Below are 20511 nucleotides of genomic sequence, written 5' to 3'. Positions count from 1 at the left end.
TATTATTGGATTATTATTATTATTCTCACTGTTATTAAATAATAATACATTTATATGAATACACATATGTATATTGTAGGGTGAGCACTGCTACTACTACTAATATTAGCTATTAATAATATGCATTATTATTATTATTCTCAGAGCTAAATATTAATACAAGTGTATAATTATACATATTAATAGTAGCAATCATTATTATGTCAATAATATACTAATTATTATATAATTAATACTATGATTATTATTAATATATATATATATATATATATATATATATATATATAGTAGGTAATAGGTTATTAGTCGTAGTACTAATAGTACTAGTATGTAATAGGTTAATAGTAGTAGTAGTAGTAATACTAATGATGATGATGATGATGATTATAATTATTCTTGACTGATGATTGTTATTGTATTAATCGCATATTTAATCTACAACTGCTTCTCAGGAACTGACTTTATTAGAACTGATTTATGTTCTAGCAGGGTCTGTCCGAGATTTGTGTGTTGGAACTAAAGCTCTGTGATATTTGGTGAGTGCTCTCTGTCGTTCACCTCTCCTGCCCTATTTCCATAGCTCTGCGGCTGCTGGACCGGATTAACAGAATCCCAGTCCAGTGCCGGAGCGCGGTAGCACTGAGAGCCTGTATCGCCGTAGCGATGTGCCAGGTACGCTCACGGAATTAGTTGGGGGAGGGGGTGTTCTGGCACTGACAGAGGGGCAACTCAAAAGGACGGAACCCAGGCATGTCTGTCCTGTATGTGTATATATGTATGTGCACGAGTATCAACAGGTTACATGAATGTACTGCAACATAAAGGCATTGACTGTTGAAAACATCTTTGACCTTTGACCCTACATTGAACCATGTTTTGAAAGAATTTTGAGATGGAAATTCAGTTAGGTGACTGGTACTTAATGTTTTGTTTTCGGAAAAAAATAAGAAGAAATGTACAGGGGGTGGATGAAATAACAGGGTACTACGTGAGAAATTAGTCACTTTTTTACATGGCTCAATAACTTAATGCAGAACACATTTGCAACCAGTATTTGAATCAGATCATAATAGCTTATAATGATTAACAGGCATAAATTATTACCATGAAGTATAAATCTTGTTTCCTGTGTTTGACCAGGTGAACATATTGGCCACATTATGCATTAAATACAATACATTTAGATAAATAATTTTTTCACAATTTATAACAGGACCCAGTGACCAATCATAGTAGAAGTATGAGAAGAACTTCCCACAATTTATTTATTATTTTTTCCTCTCCTGGAAACAGCTGCTGCTAAGCCCTATAATAAACATTATAATTATTTGGTTTTATTACATCACATCAATAGCAAGTAATTCACACCATGAACTGAAAAAGAATGTAATTACTTTATATTTGTAAACGCAGACATTAATGAATTCCTTGATTATTTTCTTGTCTATCCACATAATCATTGATATTTTGCACAGAAGTCATTCTAATAAAATCTCACTGATATTTAAAACAAAGTATGTACATATAATTTAAAATATGTGATAATGTAAAGCATTACATTCAGGCCAGAAACAAAACAATTTTCCTAAACTCTTATACAGAACAAATAGTGAAACTGTACAAATTGTAGAGAAGTAAATATTTTTCTCTAAAAAATAATGTGGCATAATACAAGTGTCTAGCACCTGTGTAGTTGCCATGTTCAACCACTAGGTGGTAGAGTTATATTCTTCATTGAGTTCTCTGACATCAGCAATTGATCTTTTGTTATTACAACTATTATGAAACACAACAGAATATCACCACATACAACAAGTAAAGTCATTCATTATGAATGCACATTGTTAAGCATGGCATGTTGCTAATAAAACATATTTGCTACAACAACATCAAAGGTTTTAAAAGGGATAGTTCACCCCCAAATTCTGTCATCATTTATTCGTCATCATGTCATAAATGTCCCTCCACTGGGACAAAAGCTTAAGTTTAATCTGTTCATATAAAGTGATTGTATCTTTTCACAACAAACCTCTCAGGTTTCATTAAAAATATCTTACTTTGTGTTTCGAAGTAGACCCAAGGTATTATGGGTTTAGAACGACATGAGGATGAGTAAATGATGACAGATTTTTATTTTTTAGCTGACCTTTCCCTTTAAAAGTTTTCCACATTTAAATACTCAACTGCTAACAATTATAAAATACATCAAAATCTCCCTCTTTTTACCCAAATGCCTGCATACATGTTAATGAGATGACTGTCCTGCACGTGTCAGATGTAAAATTCTTGCTCATCCTCCGCAGTGCCTTCTTGACCACAGTCATCTATTGTTGCAATACCATTGCCGTTCTGCTGTCCTCTGTCCTGCAGCGCATCTGGCTGTGAGACCCACACATTCTTCCGCTGAGGTTTGTGTACTACACAAGGTGTGGATTTTGCAGAGACACTCTGTGTTCTAAACGGCACAGAAGTCTGTCTTCCAGAGAATGAGTTGTTATTATAGGTCAGTTCAGCAAAGTCAAGACCTCCATCTGTTGGAGGAGCTGACTTGGGCCGTGGTGCTGGGGCCTTTAGACGGGGCCTCAGCTGTGGATGGGAATAACCTGAGACCACTGACAGGTCCACAGAGCTGGCGCTGATGGTTTGTCCTGTGTCCACATCTGTCTCTTCAGCTCCCACTAGCGTATCGACATTGACACGGAAAATTGGAGCAGCCATGGAAGAGAAGCAGCGAGGACGGAAGCTTGACGGGGAGGCACACGAGGAGCGGGACTCATCTGTAGGCAGAGAAAAGAGGGACTGTGTGCGGTGGCCTGTCCATCCAGCCCGAAAGAGTTCCACATTCCTCTGGAGCTTCTCCACGCGGCCCTCCTGATCACACAGAGTAGGTGGAGACGTCCTGGAGGTGTGTGTGACAGGAGACGGAAGGGTCTGGGTCCGCAAACGCGAGGAGTTCCGGTGGTAGCGCCGATTCCGGTAGGAGGCAGGGCCGCGACCGTATGGTGGAGGAGGAGGAGGAGGAGGAGGAGGAGGAGGAGGCGGCTCTGGTGGAGGAAGGGAGGTGACTGGAGGATCTTCAGGAGGAAGGTGATAAAACTTTGCAATGGTATGTTTGCGGTAATACCGTGAACCTTGAACCTGACAAAGTCAAATTGAGAGTGTTATTTGCAATTTGTAGGCACTAGGTCTAGATATATTAAAATATTTCTAAATACAAAATCACTTATTTGAAAATGTAATAATATTTCACAATATTACTGTTTTACTGTATTTATGATCAAATAAATACAGCTTTGGTGAGCAAAAAACACTTTAAAATAAAAAATCGTTTGAAAGGATAAATATGGTTAGTGTTGTGTTCTGTTAATCATTTTAAATGTTGATGGGCCTATTCAGTACATTGCAATATAATAAATCTCAATATTTTTTTTTACTTTTGTGTTATAAATTGTTGCCACTTGACAATCTATATAAAAATAAAATCTGGGTCCTAAAGCAAAACAAGTTGAATATCAGCTGCCTTAAATCTTTAAAACTTCGAATGTCATAATAGTTTGACATTAAATGAAAATAGCTTGGGAAAAGGAGCCATGTTCCTGCAACTGCCAAACAAAACACAATGTGGCTTCGATAAAGTAACTGTACACCTGTGGAGTGAGGGAGAGAAAGAGTGAGAGAGGAAAAGAGGAAAAATTCTCTTTAAGCATTTTTGAGTGTGTGCGCATGAGAGTAACAAAGTTCCACTGTTTTCTGCTTCACACCTCACTGCACATTCCCTCCATCCTTCTACCTCTCCCTCGATCATTTTCCTCTAGGTTTTTTGGTTTTCCATCCATCTTTGAGCCTCTTTGTGCCCCTTTTTCTCACTGTTCCACTCACACATTTCCCACGTTCTCCACATTCATACTTTTCTCTCTTTGTCATTCTATTCAATTACAATTTGTATGTGCTATATCTTCCTCTTGGAATAGTTTATGTTCCTTTTCCCTCATGGGTTCTTGTAGTAGGGTCAAATTAACACTCACTGATCACCAAATATTTTTGGTGAGTAAACAAAATGGTCACTGGCAAGGTAATGACGCAAAATACATGTGTTTTGAAGTGTAAAAATTACAGTATTTTAATGTATTTACACTAATGTTCAAAAGTTTGGGTTTAGTAAGATTTTTTTTTTTGAAAAAAGTCTTCTGTAATATTTATTTGCTCAAAATACAGTACCAGTACATTTCTATATGATTAATTAATTCTTGTGATGGCATAGCTGAATTTGCTAATAGTCTATATACTATATAGAGGAGACTGAGTTAAGAGGGAGACTTAGTTAAAGGAGAGAGTTTGTCTATATGTCTGTATATAGACTCAGTTAAATTTTTGCACATTCATTTGAGCGATAATGTGTATTATGTGTAAAATCCTCCCTGTGCCATTTGGCACCAGCAGGGGTTGATTAGTTAAAAGGCAGTAGACCGAGAGCCAAACCTGCTTTGATCGCAGCTAATCCAGGTCAGGCAAAATTGACCTGTATCTGTTTGTGTGTTAGTTCATTTAGCTGTCTTTAGGTTTGTTTAGTACTTTTACATTGAATCCAGTCCACACACAAGAGGCTGGAGGTGTTTGGATCTCAACTAGGATACACATTGAAAAAATCAGCATTTGCATTTTGCAAGACACAACCAAAAACAGCCTTAGGACACCACTGCAAGAGATGCAAAGAATATGAGCTGCTCACTAAATCTCAGGCAACCAATAATGAAAAACTGATCCACAACTCTGCATCTTATATGAACTAAAGTTAGGTAGGCAGCTAGCTGATATTTGGCTACTGCAAAACTTACCACAACTCTTTGCAATGATTCTCATTTCCATGGTAACAGTGACTTATCTGATTCGTGGAGATCAATAGGATTGTGGGTAATGTAGTATACTACTGGGAATTCCTCAATGTTTTTTTTTTTAATGATAAAAGGTTTCAAATGGTATACTGGTAGTTGATGCATAACATGTCATGAGCTTTTTTAAATCAACATTTTTAGGTTACAATTTATGAACAATATTTAAAATGTATAAAGGAAAGTGTTTTTTTATTATTTTAATCACCTTTTTGCATTCACTAGTTCATTTCAACAGTAATGTGGTGTGTAAAAAATATAAGACTTTATAAAAGAACAAATAGTTCATGTAGTCTCTTGATTAATAAGAGTATATACAATGGTATGTAAAATAATTGGAGTTTAGTATGTCACTGTAGGATTCATAAACTTTCTATCGGAATCTTTATTTTCCCATACTTCTACTCACATAGTTTAGTCATTTAAATGTTTACACAGTTCATGGAAAGAAGTCAGTATATGGTCTCTGAGATGTCATTTACATGCCGTACAAATTTTTAGGACCTCAAAAAAGGCTACTCTTAGTTATATTTTCCAATAATATATTCTCTGTCTTACCTGTAGCAATATTTTGTTCCCGTCATAATCGTTGGTTTGCCAGCGGACGTCACTGATGGGCGTGCAGGGGCGTGGCAGGAGTGGCACAAGTTCACCGACATCCCTCACTCGAATCTCCATCACAGCATTTTCAGTGGGGGCGGGGCTCTGGCCTCGGGGCACCCGCTTGAATGACAACTGGATTTCTGTCTCAGGGTTGGAGTAGACCACACAGAAGCAGAAATCCTCCTTCTTCTGGGCAAGCCTTCGGCGCAGGAGCAGCCTGTACAGACGCACCTGTTCGGTGTAGGTCTCGTAGCGACAGTAGACCGTAAAACGCACAATCTCTTTGCCATAGTGCACCTGGCGAAGTGCCCATAGCGGTGTGCCTGGTGCCAGTGTAACAAAGTCCTGGCTGGCTGGTGAAAGGGGTAACAGCCCACGCCCGTTCACACGCTCTGTGTGGTGGTATCGCCATGGTGGGCATCTCAGTTGACAGTGGAGACGTTTAAGACTCTCTTCACCTCCATATTCATCCTGTAGAAATAGGATGACGGCCAAGGATGGCTGGTGTGATGGCGGTTCAGTGACGCGCTGTAGCTGGGCCTTGGGCTTTCGAGAGAGACCACCTGCCCGTTCTGACACCCTGAAGAGGGTAAGTTCCGGGTGGAGCCAGGAGAGGACCTGATCAGCAGCTTGCTGGAGCGTTTTGGCCTGACCGGGGTCAGTGATGATGTGGATAGAAACTAGGAAAGGGTCTTGTAGGTCCCCCATGGACAAATCACCTAACAAAAAGACATAACAAGAGGTGGGTGGATAGAGAGACATGAAGAGAATGATCCATAAACATGTTGCTGCACTGATTCAATATAATATATATGAATTCCAATTAAACAATGTAGCGACAGATTTTCTTCTGTATTGTGACAAACATCTGTGTGAAACGGATTATAGAAAAATGTAGGTTGGGGACTTAGGTTGTTAAATTGGATGGAGGCAGATCTAAATGTGAGATTGCAGGGAATTGTAAGAAAGGTGTGGGGTTTAAAAGGACCAAATTGGAGAAGTACAAAATACATCAGCAGAAAGAAGTCTGTTGTTTCACCGGAAGATAAAGTTAGGAGGTAAACTTAATTATTAAGCGTGGGCGCTTCCTGCTGTGTGACGTGTGCGCAGACTGGTGCATAGATATATATACACTAGATGTCGCATTAAAAACATTCGTTCCAATGAACTGCCGTAGCCAAGGCGACATCTAGTGTATATGTCTATGCACCAGTCTGCGCACACGTCACACACCAGGATGCGCTCGCGCCCTCAGATCACTTGGACGTGGCTGTGTTACAAGAGGTAAAAACGATATAAATACTGTTCGTTTTCTCACACAAACCGCTCGTTTCGTGTCTTAGGCCATCAATGTGTACTTACGACGGGGAATTGTTTAATTTGGACGATGGGGAATTGTTTTAATTTGGACTCTGTGCATGCTCTTTGAGGGGGTGACCATAGACCTGCATGATATGACTGTCAGACAAGAACGGTTTGACCTAAAAATATCAAAATTGAAACTACTGCGGAAAAAAAGACACCTACATCTTGGATGCCCTTGAGGTAAGCTAAAACATACCAAAATTTTATTTCAAAGTGAACTATCCCTTTAAGTGATTTTTTTAATCCTTTTTAACTAAGGACACAATCCTTTAAAACTGCCTCAAACCATTATTGCTTTTCATATTTTTTTCATAATATTTTCATAATAAAAAATATCATATGGTTAAATAGACATAAGGGAAGGCATGCAGTTTTAGTCAGATTGTTTTAAAAGGGACAGAAAATACAGTCTGAAATCATAATTCACTACATTTACCCTTTTGCTGACTGTTTAAAGCAAACTGATGTTTAATTATGTTTCCTACTACAAAAATATTTAGGGAAATAAGTATATGGTAAGACATTTATCCCTTATTTGGGATATATGCTTCCCCAGACTTCCCTCAGTTTGTGCACTGCTACAAAGCCTACCACACACTATTGCCTTTATTTATATTAGGTGTATTTGTGAGTTACATGTTCTGCTTTGTTCTGGCAAACCTACTTCAACTTTGACTTCTATAAAGGAAAGCACTGCGGGAAATGAAAAAAAAAATGGATGGGCTCTCAAGACTGAATGAAATCTTTTCATCCATGTGCTCATGTTCTGTAATCAGGCTGTATAGTGAACAGTACAGCCTCATTAGTTGCATTAGTGGATGGTTAGTAACCCTGGAGAAATGCTTTGGCTCCCTGTAGGACTTCTGAATAAGGTTTGCCCTTCCACTGAACCTTTGACCAGACCGAGCCTTTAGTGCACACACATACGCACACACACACACACACACACACACACACACACACACACACACACACACACACACACACACACACACACACACACAAATACCCTTGAGCACTAAAGTACATAAAAGACCCAGTTAACAAAGTGATAAAGGCATATGTGACATTTTATGATTGCAGAAATCAAACCTCAATATTCATGAGCAGGAAACAATTGTAATTGTATGACGTTATGTAAAAACACATGATCTCTCAACATTCTAAGAAATGCTGCATAATGTAGCAAACCCTTTTACTGATATATCCATCTGTCTGGCTGCTTTAATCTATAGCAGCAAGATATATCTTTGTGTCGTTATTATGAGAACACAGTTATTGTTTATAGCTACTATAACAAACACAGAATCAAACATTTTTCTCAGTATATAGCAGAAAGTGGCAGGGCATGGACACCTGCCTCTTTCTTTTCCTCCACTCTCCCCCCCCAAAACTCTGTCTCCTGACTCATGGGACTCGTCCCAGTTTGTTTGTTGTTTAAGGTTGGGGGCACCAGAGGCCGAGGGAACGCTATGCTCTTACACACGTACACACAAAAACACACTCACGCAAGTAAACACACTTCTCTAGTTGCACTGCACTCTTGCAGGTGTAACTGACACACATCATTCAATGAAGGATCCTTTCAATTGATCAGTGTAGAAAAACTAAGCAGTACCCTATATATTCGCTAAGCAAAGGTACTTGCTCAGACTTAAAACCATTCAATATTTTTTCTACTGTATGACCTCTAGATTGAATACACATATGCAGACAGTCTCACGACAGACCTAATGTGATCCAGTTAATAATTTCAATTGCCAAAAGCTTTCAGCTGGAAGAAATTAAATGTGAATGATATGGCACTTAGCCCCGCAGACACACGGTTGATTCTCAGGAAACGGTATCCTTTGACTTATTACTAATGCAATTAAGAAATGACAGATACTGAACTACTTCAGATTGTTTTATAGATTTAACTCAAAGAAAATGTTAAAATAAAAGTAATTTTATTTTTAAGTGTTGTTTTTCATTGGTATATTTGTTCATATTGCAGTTTGCAAGTCCCCATTTATCAGGTTAATGGCTTATAATTATAAATTTATTTGTTAGTTGTTTTTTTTTTTTACAAATGTTTAGTTATGCTGTGATATTTATACCTTTTAAGTGTTTTGATCATTCTGACATATTTTGAACACACTATCAGTATATTATAATGGTTACAATATTGTGTTTTTTTTTTCTCCCTAATTATCGTTAGACATTGTGGTTATTGCAATCTGTGACAACCCTAAACATTTTTCAATGTATGAGGATTAGCAGAAACATCTAGTGAAACAACAAAAGAGAAGCCTAATTGTCACAGAAAAGAATAATGCAGACAGGTAAAATCTGAATAGAGTTTATTGAATAACACACAGGAATTTAGCAGGTGAATCTCTGGATTACAGATCGTGATGGTGATACTGACATGTGAGTGATAAGTCTTATCTGTTGCAGGTAGAGAAGAGAAGTGGCTGGTGGACTGAAGACTGGCAGACAATGACACACAAGAAGACTGAAGACGAAGGGCGGGACAGTTCGATGCACAGGTAAGTAATCCACAGGGAAGTAGTCAGGTAGAGGTTCAGTGTTGAACAATGAGACCAGATGCTGATGAGGATGGCAGGTGTGAATGATTGTGAAGTGTGTGCAGGTGTGAGCCAGGAGGGATAATGGGAAATGTAGTGCAAGGTGACTGGTCTTGTGACTGAGGATTGTGACAGTACCCCACCCTCCCAGAAGGAGTGACCCCACAGCTTGAAGAAGTGAAGACGGATGCTTAGGAGGGGGGCGTGGAGATGGTAAGAGGAGCAGGCAAAAGGATGGTGTTAGCAGACGGCGGAAGAATGGTGACAGACGGACGACGAGACCCCGGTGGCGATGATGGTATCCATCCGAAGGCACAGACCAGGAGCCGACACCCCACGGTGGAGTCGAGGGAGGGAGGAGCCAAGGTGGAGGCTGACGTCAACTGGGGGACGACCGACAGAGGCGAAGCCGATGGATCCCAGGGCGCAGACGGAGAGCCGATGGAGAAGAGAGACATCTCTGGCACAGGAGTCCTAGGCGATGCCGCAGCAACAACTGTCTGAGGAGGAGCCAGACTGCCCAAAGACTGAGGCGATGCCGGTGTGATGGAGGACAGAGGCGTACCCGAAGGGAAGGAGGAGCCTGCTGCAGCCATAGGGGTGGAGGAACGGAGCGTAGCGGAAGATCCGCAAGTCCGTGGTGGAGGTGGTGTGACAACTGATCAAGGGGGAGCCGGTGGGACGAGGCAACCCAGTAAGAGGGTGTCTGGTGGAGTTGAAGGTGGGAGGACACAGGCTGATGGGCCGAGGCAGAGCAAGACGACCCGAGGCTGGAGGCGGAACCACTGGATCTATCCGCTCAGGCACTGATGGTGGTTGTAGGACCTTTAGTTTGAGGCAGTGCTAACAATAATAAAGAAAGATGATGATCATCATCACCTTACATCATAGATGATGTGCTACTACTGTATTTAAGCACTGTATCACACAAGTTGCAACTTACATCTGTGTCATTCTTTTTGGTGAAATGGTCCCACACACTACTTTTCTTTGCACGCTTCATCCTGTCATCTGCCCTGGCTCTAACCCCGAGTGTTTTAGCCTGTATAGCCTTTACTTTTCGCAAACCTTGTGAGCGCGCAAACCCAAACGCTGTGACCTCGCTCCAAATGTTTTTATTGGTTTATTAAGTACAAACAGGCGAGTTATGAAAAATTGAGTGTGAGGGATTTGTTCACATCACACAAAAAGATCTTGGAATGAGATGGCTAACTGTAGTAGCGTTTAGTCCTCTGTCTATAATAGCCTAATTTAGAGATCACTTTTTTTTTTTTTTACCGACTACCGACAACTTTGATCGGTTAACGTTGCTACGGTCAACCATCGGTCAAATGGTCATCGGTTAACATCCCTAGTGCTGACCTCTTATCTTCGGGCACTGGCTAACGCGGTGGGTGGTAGCTCTCCGTCTGCGAGGGCCTCACATGATTCCTCCGTGGTCGATGGTGATGGAATGGACTCTAGGCAAAGCTGTGTTCTGGACCGGGGGTAAACACTCTCCAGACACCGGATTATAGCATCCCTCCAGTTCAGCCCAGAGGTGTCTGTTAGGGTCTTGTCGTCAAAGATTTTTCAGTAAAAAAAACCTCATGAGCCACATCAGCAAATCGCGCAGCATAATCCATTTTAAGGTCTGGTCTTTTGTCATGCAACAGAAGAATGCAGACACAGGTAAAATCTTAATAGAGTTTATTGAATAACACACAGGAAGTTAGCAGGTGAGTCTCTGGATTGCATATCTTGATGGTGATACTGGCATGTGAGTGATAAGTCACAGTACGATGGACAGTGTTGAACAACAAGACCAGACACTGATGTGCATGTGGAGCAGTCTTAAATAGAGTGGAGCTGATGGTGGTTGATGGCAGGCGTGAATTAGGGCTGAGTCACAATCTTTGAATAGTCGAATAGCCAAACTGCGTGCGAAATTCGATCATAAAATAGCTTTTTCGAATATCGTTATATTTTCGCGCAATTCCAATGTGTTCTACATAATTGACGCAGTGCCTACTGTCACAGATTCCAACAAGAAAGACAATCACCACCAGAGTAGAAAAAATGCATGGTGAAAGTGCAACTGATCTGTGCGGCCGTTTAGCGAGTGCACGTACAGTGTCATTGACCACGGATTTGTGGAGGCACTGACAAATGAATCACGATCACTTGCCATTACATGCTTAACTGGGAAATGCAGAGTTGAAAATCTGGCACTTGTTCTTTCTAATGCTAGAGACCAGTGGAAAGGTCACAGCCTTCGTGCATGACAACACCAAAAATATGGTTTTGGCCAACGCTAACGATGAACTTGAATGGGACTCACAGCCCTGTTCCACACACTCACTTCAACTTGCAATAAATGATGGTTTCAAACTACCGAACATAAAACACATAATTGAAGCTGCTAATCGCCTAGTTTCCCATTTCCATCACAGCACAGTAGCAACACAGGCATTAAAGCAAAAGCAACAACTCCAGAACATACCTGAGCATAAGTTAGTGCAATCCTATAAGACAAGGTAGAATTCGGTATATGACATGTTCAAGCCATGTGTGCTGCCTTATCAGACAGGAGTGTCACTAAGCTATCAGATGCACGCACCCTAGAATTGATAGATGATAGTTGGCTTGTAATGGAGGAGGTCTTACCCGTGTTGCACTCGCTAAAATGTGCCACCACTGCCTTGTGTGGGGAATATGACGTGTCCATCTCCATGGTGTACCCAATGACCATAACTTTGCTGTCCAAGCATCTCAAAGAAATCCCAGGGAAGAACGCCAAAGTCAAGGGATTCAAAAGCACAGTGTCTGTCTCACTGGAAAGGAAACTTGGGCCTGCAGAAGTCAGCAACGCGCGAAAGGTTGCATACATCGCATCATTCCTAGACCCAAGGCACAAGCACCTGAGATTTGCAACAGATGATGTTAGAGGCGCTGTGCAGGCCGAAGTCAGAGACCTCCTGTCCAGCATTGATAACGCTGGAGACAAGGAAGGCGCAGAGGAATCGGGAGAAAGGCCTACTGAACCACCGGCGGCTAAAAATCCACAAAATGACGCCCTCTCTGCTGCAGCGATTGCTGTCTTGTTTGGCGAGGATAACATCGAGCAGACAGCAACAGCCACAACCGAACTCTTGCAATACTGCCAAGGCATATGCCCACCAATGAACACTGACCCCATGACATGGTGGAAGGCCTACGAGAAGAAATATCCCCGCCTGGCAAACTTAGCAATCTCCTACTTGGGTGTGCCTGTGACTTCTGTGCCATCCAAGCAGGTGTTCTCCGCGGCTGGACTAATTATTAATAGGTTGCGCTCGCGTCTCCTCTCAGAACATGTTGACATGCTCATTTTTTTAACAAGAATATGACATATGCCTAAGCATTAGGCTATGAATAGTTACATTGATTGAAACTAATTTGTTTAAATAAAAAAAATAAAAAGTAAGTAGTTCGTTTTTTATCTAACGAACATCTGGTTTGGCGATGCAGAAACGGACTGTCGTGCTTATTGTTTTTATACTTTTCCAATTAGCCTACCATAGGCCTACTATGTAAAAAAAGATAACGACGATAACATGTTACTTGTTCAATTAATAAACAGTTTGTTTGATGTCAAATCGCTAAAGATGAAATTGGCCTCTCTTTCTGTCATTGTGAGAATGTGCTTTTTTTTTTTTTTTTTTTTGAACAATATTCGACTTCTGCTACTCGATTGTCAAATGGCATTTTTGGCAGAAAATCACATCCCTAGTGTGAATGATTGTGAAGTGTGTGTGCAGGTGTGAGCCAGGCGGGATTATGGGAAATGTAGTGCAAGGTGACTGAGGACTGTGACATTAATGTTATTAGTTATTAATATTTTTTTCAGTTATAATTTGTGAATTATTACAAGGCAGTGATACTACCATATGATAATTTACATAATTTAAGTTATCTATTCATATTATTAACAAATTCCAAACTTACTGTAACAGGGTTGAAATACAGCAGCATATTCTCATGTTAGCATATGTGACCCTGGATCACAAAACCAGTAACAAGTCGCACGGGTATATTTGTGGCAATAGCCAACAATACATTGTATGGGTCAAAATTATCGATTTTTCTTTTATGCCAAAAATCTTTAGGATATTAAGTAAAGATCATCTAAATTTAAAAAAATTGACCCATGTGACTGGTTTTGTGGTCCAGGGTCACATACTGTATGTCTAAATATGGGAAATCTGTAAGTTTCTGTGTATCTGCTTACTATGAGACACAGCTCTGCGTTGAGCTAGATTCAAGAACTTGAGCTTGATCACTTTAAACCATCTGTAATCTCAGTTGAGTCTGTAATGGAATGTAATCTATTTGGCTGTGTGAGCCTTAAGCAACACCATTAAATAAGTTTAGCACCAGCTTAACCGTCCCTAATATACACCACAATCTGGTGCCATTCTTACACTGTAAAAGTGGTGACCTGCAATTATGACTATTTCTCTCTTATCTGCCCCTTATATTTAATCTTGTTGGTGTAACATAATGCATTTAGGTTGACTGAGTGATGTTAATATTTTTGATTTGAATTAAAATCAGTTAATTTAGTAACCACATGAAGCATTTCTCTTTTTTTCAGTGTAGAAAAGTAAATGTACAGAGATATAAAGAGGGAACACAGAGTTCAGAGAATATGCAATCGACTCCAGATTCTGTTTATGCAGAGCACTGAAGTTGTTAGTGATGTGACAAAACAAAGATATAGAGAGGAAAGTGTTGTGCACATGGTTACAGACAAAATCTGATGAGCTGCAGAAGCGACGAAATGCTGACATGACTGATGATGCAGCAGTAAGCAGTTATTCATGGCAGCATTTCAAGAAAGCATATTGTCATACTGTTGAAAAAGAGAGAGAATGCAGAAACAATACAGGGAAATGTGGTGGAAAAAGTGAAAAACATTTCCCTTCCATGTGGAGGTGTTTTGATAAAGAAAAAGACAATGGAATATGAATTCAAAATAACATTCTCATTATAAATGAACATTATAAATTGCACCCTGTCATCTAATGAAATATATATATATATATATATATATATATGTGTGTGTGTGTGTGTTGTGAGTGTGTGTGTGTGTGTGAGAGAGAGAGAGAGAGAGAGAGAGAGAGAGAGCAGCCCCTCTCTTTCTCCCCCTCTCTCCTTATTTCTCAAACACTCTCATTCTGTTTTCTTCATTTTCTGTCCCTGATTCCCCACTGAACCACTTTTCTTCATTCTTCAGTAAATTATACAGTCTATTATGCGGTGTCCTTGATGGGCTCTAGGTTTTAGAGTGTGTGTATGCGTGTGTGAGTAGGTGAGTGTGTCTATATGTGAGTGGGTGAGTAAAAGAGTGTTCTTCCTGCGCTGTCACTGGGAGGAGTGTTTCCTGCTGCCCAGATTAATGGGCTAATATTGGACATTAATCCCTCCATAGGGAAACAGACTGGGCCCAACACAGCCACATGGAAAGGTCAGCCACAGACACACACACAAGCAGGCACTCACACACAAACAAGCGGAGGTGTTAGAGCTTGCGAAACACTTCAAGCTGTGATTTCGAGAACAAACTAATCTCACTGTCATGGCAACAATTGTCAAGTGTTTTAACTAACTGAAATCTTCCACTTGTAATTTCTAATGTGCTTTTTGAAATACATATTGTTCCAAGATTAGCTTGTAAGTAATAGTCCCTTAAAAACACCCCAGTGAGAACAAGACAACATGGTGGTATTTGAAGTGCATCAGTCAGATATGGCGAGTTGAAAATGTGTGTGTATGTGTTTGATTAAGACATGTTTTATTAGAAAGTTAATCTGAATTGCAAGGGGAATGTACCAACAAATGACATGTACTCACTGCTTGCTGATGACATAAGACTGTAGTCAGACCTGAGAAGAGAGTGAATGACAGAAAGGAGAGAGAAACCGAGAGAGACTTTTGTTAGAGACTGTTAGAGTGATTTAGGATTCCAAGGTTTCAAAGGAAGGTCCTACATCTGGACAAACAATCCTGGGTGTCATGGTATATAGTGTGTGCAGTAGATCCTCTAGTGTATACAGTACACACACATATATGCAAAAGTTATGATCAAAGATTGTGTCTTTAGCTGCTTTTTGTCAAAAACAAAGCATAAGATATGATGCCAGCTCAACTGTTGCTGAGAAAGGTTGAAAAGAAACAAAGAATGAGACCTGTTTGAAATATTTCATACCTTATGTACACGTGCCACTGTGACCTAGTGTTTTTTTTTTTTTTTGTTCATTGTACATGCTTTGTTTTATCGCTCTCTGGTCAAACTTTTTCCTTTCCTATCTCTCTCTCTCTCTCTCTCTCTCTCTCTCTCTCTCTCTCGCTGTCTTCCCTGTTTCTCTGGTAATTAGAACAGTGTAATACCAATTCTTTTTAAGAACAAGGAAATTCTGTGTATAGTTTAACTTGAATTTTGAACGTTGTCATTTAATGCTGTAATGTAATTAATCAAAAGCGATGGTAAGATATTTATAAAGTTACAAAAGGTTGCTATTTCAAATAAATGCTGTTCACTTGAAATTTCTATTCATCAAGGAATCTTGAAAAAATAAATCATGGTTTCCACAAAAATATAAAGATGCACAACTGTTTTCAAAATTGATAATAATAAGAAATGTTACTTGAGCATCAAATAAGCATATTATAATGATTAGAATGATGATAGCAAGAGACTTCTTTGTACATACCATGGTCTTTACTTGGCATTCAACAGCAAAAGCACTTTTGTGTTTCTATGTAATATTTAATACAAAGAAAAGTATCATAAAAGCCATTGTCATTACAGTGAATGAGATGTGTTTTACATTTGCTAATCCTGAATCAATGAGTGCTGTATATAATGAAAATCTTAATGCAGGTGATAGAAGTGGTGAATTTTCTGTTGATTTTTTTTATTAGTCTCACACTTCAACAATGAACTCTTGAGCATCATTAGAAAGCATCATTTTTAAAATTTTCTGATCTACTGCCATTCATGCAGTTTACAGTCAGTTACTGTTTTGGAAACAAACTAAATGAGAACATAAGGCACACAACAAGACACCCACGTAAACCTAATCTGAAAACCATTCGTGGAAGATATTCAATAGGCTATATTTACAAATGGGAACGAGCCCTTCGTATAATTTTTACCGGATCATCCAGATACAACGCATTTTTAGGTCAGATAAATTTCTACGACATTTTTGTCCATTTTAAGGATAAGTTTGATCTAGAACTAGATTATCAATCTCACTGGTAAAAATAAAATTTGAACAGAAATGTTGTGGTTCTAACTCAATGATGGATAAGTTATCAACATTTGAACTTAAACCAAAGGTTGCTGCTGTGTACTGTAAGTGGCTTTGGATAAATGCATCAGCTAATTGAAGACGAAGGCTGATTTAAGTGAAGGCTGTCACTTAAGTCATTAGAAAGGTGATGAGGCCAACAAATGATTCTAGCATAAGAAATAATATTCTAAAACAGATTATATACACAGTTACATGTACTCAGGGGCGTAGTTTGTGGGGGGGTTGGGGGGGGAGATAACCCCCCCCCCCCAATATTTAAATCTATGCATTACAACCCCCCCGATATTTATACCATGATCACATGAAAAATATACAGACCCAAACTTCAACCCCCCCAATGTTCAAACCAAATCTACGCCCTTGCATGTACTCCAGAATGCAGGGTTTAAGCAATATGCCAAGACTACAGTCCTACTAAAGCAGTACCTACACCTACAACACAGCCATTATGATGTGACATACCTATAAACAAACCAGGATGCATCTTTTCATCGTTCACAGCTGAAAGCACAGAATGATGGTACAGATCACACTTTGAAATAATAAGAGTTAAATCTCAGGTAGAGAGCCGATGTGAGAGGTATGTGATTATTAGAATGGCTACTTCTGTCACTCTCTTATGCTAATCAGCCAAGAAGCATGCAATAACAGCTAAACTCATTGGCTTTCCAGATACTTTTCATCAGTAGCCTAAATCTCTGCGCCAGATGTCTTGGGTGTTAATGCCAAACAACAGATGGTTAAATGAGAAATGGGGCAAAAGAGGTAGAAACGAAACAAGAAAGCTTCAATTAGCGACCTGTCAAAATTATTTTTTATTAATGACTTGCGCGGATAATGAATCAGAATCCTCGTCAAAATACTCGCTTTAAAAGAATCAGATTCTTCTAAGCGCGTTGGTGTTTGTATCACATCGACGTCTAAGCTATTGCATTATGGCTATATTCGCAGTAGGCTACTTTATTTCATTATCTAAGCAAAATAAGTTCTTTATCATCGCTCACCCTCCGGTCTCCGCTCCTGAATCAGCGCACTCATCTTCTACTGAATTCTTCATCTCTGGTGAAAGTGTCAGAGAGTAACTTCACATGCCTCCCGTTTTCTCTTCTGCACTTTAACGCCCACGTACACGGCACACAATAACTGCGAATAACTTTATAAAGCTGGGATGGACAAAAGACCCCGGTAAGGGTGACAGGAACAGCTAACAGTGACACGCCAGAGTCTGTCTGATCTGGTTCGTTCGTGAAGCTTGTGCGTCACCGTCGTTCATTCAATTCAATAGCGTTGCGTTTACCGCTCCCAGGTGGCACAGCGAGTATTTCACTGGACCATGAGACAAACATAATGCGCACTCAGTCTGCGTGGAATGTGGACATTAAGATAAATAATAAAATAAAATAAAAAATCACTTAAAGTATCTGTATTACGAAAATATTATTAATCTTAAAACATATCGATATGGATGCTGCATGCATTATGGATGCGTTGCGACACAATGACAAATCCCCGACAGAAATATTTTACAGGCGCACTCACATTTGTTTATTTTGCAAAAATGTTTTAGCCTACATATTAAGAAAATTAATAGGATAGGCCTACTCTTGAGATATAACTTAAATAGTTTAATGTAGGCTAGATACATTCTTTCAAGAAAAAAAGCTTTATTCCAATAATATAATTCCAAAAATAATTCGTTACATTTATATATCGCTTTTCTGGGTAGGCTAAGCGCTTTATTATGGAAGGGGGAATCTCCTCAACCACCATGCACTGTTCTACATGGAGCAGGTCGCCCTCTCATGGCTGCGGTGTTAACATCACATGACCAGATTTGTAATTCCCAATACAACAACAATGATAACGTTTATTTATGGAAGCAGATCAGTCTCATTATTAATTCACGCAAAAAACTTGATTCACATGCGTTGACAATTTCACATACATGAAACAAAATTCACGTGCACACACACACACACACACACACACACACACACACACACACACAAAAATTAACGTGCGTAAAAAAATATATATATATATATTCACAAAAATCAATTCACATGCGCAAAATAAAATTATATATTCATAAAAGATATTTTACAAATGCAAAACACAATTCGTAGATATACAACTGAGCACAGAATGTTTAAAATGTATGAGTTTATCCTTGATCACCACCTTGGATTTGTGTGTGGGTGAAACACTCAGTTCTCTTACGAGAGATACTCTCGTACTGCGTAGAATACGCTAGGGGAAAATCCTTTTCCACGAGAATACTGAAGCCAAAAAAAATTATCCTTTAATTTTGCATTAATGTAAAACGCGTTGCGGCAGCATACAGACATAGGCGAGGCAGCTCGCGCGCCTATTGGCTGGTCTGCTGGCAACTGCTTAAGCCTATCGAGCGAGACCTAGAGTGACGTCAGACCCAATGAGGGCGCTTCGCGCCCTCTGCGTCACGTCCCGCCGAAACGGGCGTGGCTTAGGTCTATAAATACCGCTCGCAGTGCAATGAGAGTGTGTGTCGCGGTGGCGAGCACACACACAAGGCATAGTAAAAGAGAAAAGGATACAGCACCGGATAGCGCAGCAGGAAGGCGATGAAGGCGGCGCGGCCAGCAGCTTCTCGACTCGTCCCGCTGAAGTGCTTCTTCAACAGCGCGGCTTCTTCTCGGATCCAGCGATGTGAGTTGCTTCGCTGAAGGATGAAAAATCAGAGAAATAAGGCCGGTGACACACTGGATGCGTGGCGTGAGCGTGGCGTTTCTGTTGCGTGTCAGCTGCGTGGCGGCTGCATCGCGTTTTCCATGTCTTTGCACACCAGAAGCGTGTCTGACGCGGCGCTGCTGCTGCTAGGTGACATATTGGTGACATGGGGAGAGAGTTGTGGAAGGCCTATACTTCATGTTAAACATAAATATATAGCAGCAAAGACAACGTCGGCAGTGTTGACGGCAATATAGACTATAGAATATTGACAGGTGCAGTATTTGAAAATCGATAATATTTTTTTAAATTGCATTTATATTTGCATTTATGTCAAACCCAAGACACTTTCAAACATCAAAATGACATTTATTAATATGTATTCGTGTCAAAATGTCATATAAACATCTTTTCCTATTCAATTTTGCCTGGAAACGCTTCCAAGACGCTTGCGTGTCGCGTGAAAAATAGGCGTCGGTTCTATTTCTAGCAGGCACGCGTTTTCCGCGCGGCTCGAGCCGCGCCTGAGACGCGCGTGTCACGCACGCAGTGTGCAAGCTCTAACCTGTTAACATGGGAGCCGAAATAAAAACGGACACGCCACGCAGCTGAGACGCTCACGCCACGCATCCAGTGTGTCACCGGCCTAAAAGAGCCAGGCGTCTTTTTCAAGACGCCCCTTTCCTGAGGATCACGCAGTTCTCGCGCTCGCTGACGGCGACTGCCCTCACTGAGCTAGGTATTGCCTATGGTGACTCTGAGGACTCACCGGGCATCCTTCTCCGAGACTGCTCCTCCGTCCTTCCAAGCCGCAAAGCTCGCCGGTTCGCCCGCTTGCCTTGCCTGCTTGGGGGATGATACCTGCTCGCCCTCTGTTCGAGCCGCGCAACCGCGCCGTTCACAGGGGATGTCTGGAGCGGACCGTCACGCGTCACTCACCGGCGAAAGGAGAAAAGTGTTTACAGTCCCGTCGAGACCGGACTGAACACATTTCTCGCACACGTCTCAGTTCCCTGATCAGGCGACTGGAAGTGC

The 20511-nt window shown here is 40.4% G+C and overlaps 1 protein-coding gene across 5 annotated transcripts; it reads right to left on the bottom strand.

Moving 5' to 3' along the window:
• Positions 1 to 992: 992 nt before the first annotated feature.
• On the bottom strand, positions 993 to 17998 carry fam124a (family with sequence similarity 124 member A). Of its 5 annotated transcripts, none has more exons than XM_081369264.1 (5): positions 17772 to 17998; positions 15302 to 15333; positions 10790 to 11065; positions 5448 to 6211; positions 999 to 3138 (listed from the first exon to the last, which is right to left on the bottom strand). In XM_081369264.1, exons 4-5 carry the CDS (start codon positions 6198 to 6200, stop codon positions 2272 to 2274), a joined length of 1620 nt encoding a protein of 539 aa, XP_081225390.1. In that variant the 5' UTR covers positions 6201 to 6211; positions 10790 to 11065; positions 15302 to 15333; positions 17772 to 17998; the 3' UTR covers positions 999 to 2271. The 5 variants fall into 5 exon arrangements, with proteins under 5 accessions (XP_081225387.1, XP_081225390.1, XP_081225391.1 ...); XM_081369265.1 differs by having other exon boundaries at positions 10790 to 10981; positions 17772 to 17883; XM_081369263.1 differs by lacking the exon at positions 10790 to 11065 and adding an exon at positions 17230 to 17268 and having other exon boundaries at positions 17772 to 17880.
• Between the last annotated feature and the right edge of the window lie 2513 nt (positions 17999 to 20511).

This window comes from Scardinius erythrophthalmus (assembly GCF_964197995.2).
Source record: "Scardinius erythrophthalmus genome assembly, chromosome: 6".
Taxonomy (NCBI): domain Eukaryota; kingdom Metazoa; phylum Chordata; class Actinopteri; order Cypriniformes; family Leuciscidae; genus Scardinius; species Scardinius erythrophthalmus.
Note: the sequence above shows the minus strand (reverse complement) of the source record. Positions and strands in the feature narration are given on the sequence as shown.

Bases quoted from the DNA above. Each gene is read 5' to 3' on its own strand.
- fam124a (XM_081369261.1), bottom strand. From the start codon at position 17,824: ATGAAGAATTCAGTAGAAGATGAGTGCGCTGATTCAGGAGCGGAGACC. The intron at 15,334-17,771 runs GTGAGCGATGAT...CTCTCTTCTCAG, and splicing joins TCAGGAGCGGAGACCGGAGG to GTCTGACTACAGTCTTATGT. The intron at 6,212-15,301 runs GTGAGTACATGT...TCTTTTTGTTAG, and splicing joins TCTTATGTCATCAGCAAGCA to GTGATTTGTCCATGGGGGAC.